General features: G+C 30.8%; 2 protein-coding genes across 2 annotated transcripts; both read right to left on the bottom strand.

Annotated features, from left to right (window-relative positions):
• Window positions 1-257: 257 nt before the first annotated feature.
• On the bottom strand, window positions 258-641 carry LOC132740781 (uncharacterized; the record flags this gene model as incomplete). The annotated part of the gene is given in 1 exon segment (XM_060728769.1): window positions 258-641. A coding segment is annotated over 1 exon segment (152 nt), but the record flags the coding sequence as incomplete, so codon positions are not given.
• A 1,125-nt stretch (window positions 642-1,766) lies between these two features.
• LOC132740780 (uncharacterized) lies at window positions 1,767-5,623 on the bottom strand. The gene is made up of 8 exons (XM_060728768.1): window positions 5,602-5,623; window positions 5,337-5,479; window positions 5,047-5,122; window positions 4,144-4,416; window positions 3,453-3,648; window positions 3,057-3,128; window positions 2,486-2,572; window positions 1,767-2,326 (listed from the first exon to the last, which is right to left on the bottom strand). Exons 2-8 carry the CDS (start codon window positions 5,470-5,472, stop codon window positions 1,952-1,954), a joined length of 1,215 nt encoding a protein of 404 aa, XP_060584751.1. The 5' UTR covers window positions 5,473-5,479; window positions 5,602-5,623; the 3' UTR covers window positions 1,767-1,951.
• Between the last annotated feature and the right edge of the window lie 361 nt (window positions 5,624-5,984).

The following is a 5,984-nucleotide window of genomic DNA, read 5'->3' as shown; positions in this document are numbered from 1 at the left end:
TCATTACATGCATGTAATTGTATGCAGTTAAACCGTTACCGTAACCCCCCTGCCCCACCCACTTTTTTATTTGTAATCGCCTTTGTGAATCAACACGTTTGCTTTTATTCCGAACTGCAGTTAAGTTTAATAGATCTAATGGCCATGCAAAAGCATATCAAATCACGGAGCTACTGCAAATACTTTTTATGCTCTGTTCAACTGAAAAAAATGTTTGATGAATCACATTGATAGACATTTACCTTTCCTGAATACTTCTCCATGTCTGCTCTTTCTGGTAATTAGTGAGAGTGACTCCCAGGCGTCCATCGATGACACTACGAAACTCCAAGTATGAATTTCGTAGTTCATCGACTTCAGCCTGGGACCAATTCAACTTTCTCGCACGTTTGACGTTGACAGTTTCCATTTTGACAGACGACAGTGTATTTTGACATTGATTCCCGCAACGCCTCCCATAGTGAAGAGTTCTCAAACCTCCATTTGAAGAGTTACGAAATATTTTAACGTAAGTCTACGGAAAAACTTACGGAAGTTTTGTGAAACGCTCTTACGATTTACGTAAGTTTAAACGTAAGCGTAAAGTTACGATAATTCTTACGTAAAAACTTACGCAATGTTAGTAAAACGCTGCCCAGGTGAACAAAAAAAGTATTTAACACTTTGCAAACGACTATAAAATGTACGCAAATTACCGAAAATAGGCCATAATACGCACAAAAAGCCCTTACTGTGTTAGTATGTGATTAGTCAAATCATTTCTTTGATTGTCGATATTTTTACTTAAATCTTAGTTCAATTTTCGTAAGGCTGATTTTATTGAAATAGTTGGCTCATCTTAATGCTTCTTTTCTCGTTCTGCAAATGTTTGCTAATACGTATACATGTATATCATATACTTCCGCATAAGAGAAGAATTCTAGAACACCATTGTTTCCCTTTCCTTATTATAATTTGTGCTTGTTGGATTTGTACGCTTTTTTGTTTATAAAATAGTTCAAATTAAGAAGTTTGTCGACCAATACCTATATTTTTAATTTGAACATTGATTTTTGTGGATAAATTGTTGTTCGGTGTTTTATGTTTAAAATACTACTAGAATACTCGGGAATGTTCATTTGCATATGTTGTCTTTCTGTAATTAACATGTATTATGTATTTTCTCTTGTATTTGTATGTATGCATGTATTATGTATTTCTCTTGTATTTGTATGTATGCAAACAGAGTATTTGTAAATAAAACTTTAACTTGAATACCTCGCTGAAAGTCATCTTTGTTTGACCTAAATATAATTTTCTGTTATTTGTGTGGTTGAATATGTACTCAGACAGGAGATGTCCATTGGACGTAATGAGAGCTAATCACATTTGCAAAAAAAATTCAATTTTGATTCAATAGTTGATTGTCGGGGGTTGTTTTTTTTGTTTTGTTTCTTTTTGTTGTTGTTTTTTTTTAGAAAATCAGTAGAATATGCTGTATACGTTTATATGTAGAGCTCGATAACTAATAGTTAATCGGTTAAAATACAAATAAGAGGGACTTAGAGACCATACTCTGCTCACATGAAATCAAATGCCAGCAATGGTACCTTATAAACTCTGGCATAGGTTTGAAGATTTGTGTATACTACTAGGTAAAACGGTCAAGTATTCTTTCTCCAAAAGTTGAGGCAGATCTCTTTTTTAAAGTAAGGCACAAGTTTGGTTTTCATACTGGAACCGGAAAAAACTACATTTTTTTTATAAAAATGTAAATATGATTTAATACATGTTTATCAAATTATAGTTAAAACGTGTAGTCACTAAAAATTTGATAACACCAAATTAAGAATTTATATAAAAGTTTTAGTATATTTATTTACACAAATTTGTCTTTTAGCTATCTACATGTATATGTTTTGGAATGAACATTTACAAAACCCACTAATTTAACTAATTATTAAATGCTTCTTTATTTCTTCCATGTCCAACTTTGTCTTTTGCACACGTCCACGCTTCCCTGCGCAATACCTTTACTCAGCATTGGTCCATCTTGGTGCAAAAACAACGCAGGCCAAACAATGAAATCAAGGTAATGACCTCGAGTTGTGTACTCCTTGAATAAATCTTTATTAAATATAGCTGACTTTTCTGTTCTCTCACCTGTCTGCATTACATTCGCTCCAACTCTATTTCCACTGACATAAACAACAACGGGAGGGTCAGTGGCTACCATCAGTAAACAAAGTTCAATACACTTGGTCATATATTCGGTTATTTCTGGTTGTGTCAGGACATGTATAATCTTCGAATCGCCACAATGACCAATCAATTCATCGTTAAATTCCTAAAATAAAAATAAAGTTTTTACAAACATTTTCAATTAAAACTGATATAAAAATGACTGAAAAATATCATTTTAAACGTAATAAAACATTTACATATCACTGAACAGCAGATACGATTTAAAATTAAGGCTTAACACAAAACAGTTCAAATTATTTACCTTTTTAACTTCAGAAATTTTGTTTCTGATATTAGTCTTACGACTGTCCTTTAACCACTTTGAGACTTGTTTCGCCCCTGGAAGGTTCTGAAGAACAATAATTACTATTTCAACAACGCATTAGCATTTCGATAGATTTTGCATACAGAAATATGTTCATTCCAGTTAACTTTGATATCCTTTTCTACGAAAACATATTTATTACCGTTTATATTTTTTGATGAAAACATTTACAGAACAGACCTCTCCTTAAATCTAATAAAAATTTACAGAACAGTATTATATCTAATTAAGTTAACTTATGAAGCAAAGTAAAAAGCAATATGTCACCAGTCAAAGTTTTAAATTTAATATAAATTAGTTATTATATAATAATAAAATAAGTCTAATTGAAACCCTCTTTGTCATGTCATTATTTTTTTAATAATATTCATAACTGAGTTGTGTAACAAATTGTGTACGTTCGTTACCTAAGGAAATGTTATATGATCAAATCACATTAAGGAACTATTGAAAATAAGTACAGCTTATGTTAATTACCACAAAACATGCAAAAAAATGAACGTTTTACCATATCAAGAAACCACGTGTTCAAAATTGTCCATGGAACAGCGACGGTATTTTCACAATATCTGTATGCATCCTATAATTCCAAGAATAGTTATTATGAATTATAATGAGTGATATGTTTGCGTGTTGTAAGTGGGTAGTTATTAATCATATTTAAACGAACTGTGTATACATTCTCTAAAATAACTTTAAAATACATGTAGCTTTAAAACATTTTATTAAATAAGTAATGATAACGTATTAAATTACCGTTTTCGTCATATTTTGAAGATTTTTTTGAAATTTGAACATGATTAAAACAAGACAAATCACATTATTTTATGGAATTATAAAGAAAACATAAAGTAACTTTAATGCTTATTAATATTTTTCTGATAATGAGAGCCACATAATTTACCATGAAAATATCTAGAAGAACCACAATAGCGTGTTCTTCTCCAACCGATTCTTCAAGAAGAGAAAATGCATTAGTCCATTCATTGTCATACAACTCGGCGAACATTTCTGCAAGTTTTGTCGGTCGACACGGGTCGCTCAAGTCAACGATGTTTGGGTTGTTATCTCTTAATTGAACCGACATATGTTCACTCAATCTAGGTGATACATAATTCAATTATCAATACACTTAGAGATTTATCAAAAATGTCTTTGAAAATAAAAGATGTTAGAGACTTTTAATCTTATCATTTACAGACAGTTTGCGAACATGGGTTTAAAATAGTATAAAATCTATGTTCATAATGTTCACTGCTTTTCTTGGGCATTGAAAAGAAAACTAATATTAGTCGTAATAATAATCTATGACCTAAAGTGCTATTGTAAGTGTTTATGTTCTTTGCACAACAATATTGTAATGCTATCCTTCCGAGATCTTTAAGATTTCCTTATACCATAAAAAGGGGAATGTCAGAATTGAGTACATATTTATAAGATCCATAACCACTTTAGTAAGTATCTTAAGAAAAGGATCTAACTTTCTTTAGTAGATTAAATACAATTGAACATGTTGGTAATAATTTCCTTCATAATAATCTTTACGTTAAACAATTGAATTATAATATAGTCATTTCTTAGAAATAAAGTTAAACCTTCTAAGTGCTTCTTGTTTATCCTCATCCAACACTTTCTTTTCCTGATACAATGTTTGTATTTGCTTTTCTCTTTGCAGTATTTTATCCTTTCCTAATGCATTGTCCATTTCTAATCCTTTCATAACTCCGGTCTTGATACTTATTTCATTTTTTAGATTTACCACCGATTCTCTTAGTTCAGCATTCTCATTTTGTAAACGCCGAACTTCTTCTCTCACCAGTTCTTGACCATTATTCTCTAGAAATAGAGGATATCTATTCGCGACTCGCCTGAAATTGTATCACGTTATGCACTAGCTAATTAACGTAATCTAAATGCCGTTTTTATCATTTCAAGAATCAGTTCTAAATTGATAAATGAAAAAATCTATCGTCGTGTTACTGGATCCAATAAACTGAGCTTGAAAGAACTCCAATGAAGTTGCGAAACCTAAAATTTAAATTCCTTACACTGATCAGCTGGGCCACTTTAAGCAGCAAGATAGTTAAAATATTATCAGAAATGAATTGAATCGTATGTTTGTGCTATTCTTTATTCGATTTGTGATTTTCATCTTTGGGTTTTTTTCACAATTAGAAAAAAATATTCTGGAAAAACGAAGTGAGCGAATGGTCTGAAATTTTACACAAAATTACTGGAATACATTAACTTCATCAAATCATAAATTAATCTCGAAAAATTATTGCCAGTCAAGTCATGTAGAAACACCTCAGTGAAGTCCCTTTAAAATTATTGTGAAGTATCGGCCATTTTGACCTTTTCTTAATATAACTGACATACTGTCAGTAGCCTGTTTGTTTTATCGCTGATAACCAGATATTTTGTTTTAAGAAACGGTATAATATAATTTGAGTCGCAAAATGTCGCAAAATGTATGATAAAGATTATATATAATATACCTGTAAGCATACAACAACAACTGCAGTACCAAACTGACCAAAAAATCAAAACACTCTAAGCATGACGAACAACAAGCTGGAAACAAATGGAATAATCAACTAAACTATGACTATTGATAAAAAAGTATATTTAGACATTATTATCAGATAAGACTATCGAGAATGCTTAATGTTCTTCACGAGTCACACAATTGTACTCTAATGATTACGACTACTTACTTCTTTATAAACTAGACAAGCATTACAACATTAACAGAAAGAAATCATGCAGTTCTGTAATGACAACTCACAAACATACGAAGGAGACCTCCTGGTTATTAAATCCTCATCTGCGTCATCTATATCAACACTGTAATCCTTCAATTTTGTGTATTTTGGTCCTGTCCGACCCATTGTTGGTCTTCTTGTATTCCACTGATTACTCATTACTCCACTTGAAAACGAAAGAGGAAGAAAATTAAGATAGACTGGTTTAATTTTTCCAATTTAAAAATTAAGATAAAGAAATAAAATTCTGAATTTCTGCATAAATTCACTTCAAATTAAAATTTGAACCTAAAACGGTTTAATCCTTTGATAGATTATAATTCCTACTCTTCTTTGTGCAGACGAGAATTTGCGACATGTATATCAATACCAGGTACAGTTTATAAATATCGTCCTTAACTACCGATATAATTATACTACCTCGTTTCGATACATTAAAGCTACATATTTTCGCATGAGTTAACAAACTTGCACAGCCAAGAAAATAATTAAATAAATAAGTTAAAATAAAAGAACATAAAAGTGAGAAAATGATCAAGATGAAAGTAATATTAATTGTATTAATAGTTAAAAAGTATATAATTAAAACACGATACTATGATGATGAAAACAAGAAACTACGATGGCAAAAACTCGAAACAACGATAATTTTTAGTCGAAATAACGGAACA

This window comes from Ruditapes philippinarum, unplaced genomic scaffold (assembly GCF_026571515.1).
Source record: "Ruditapes philippinarum isolate M1 unplaced genomic scaffold, ASM2657151v2 ctg6301_1_1_1_1, whole genome shotgun sequence".
In the NCBI taxonomy this organism is placed as follows: Eukaryota; Metazoa; Mollusca; class Bivalvia; order Venerida; family Veneridae; genus Ruditapes; species Ruditapes philippinarum.
This window is presented reverse-complemented; position numbering and strand designations above follow the sequence as displayed.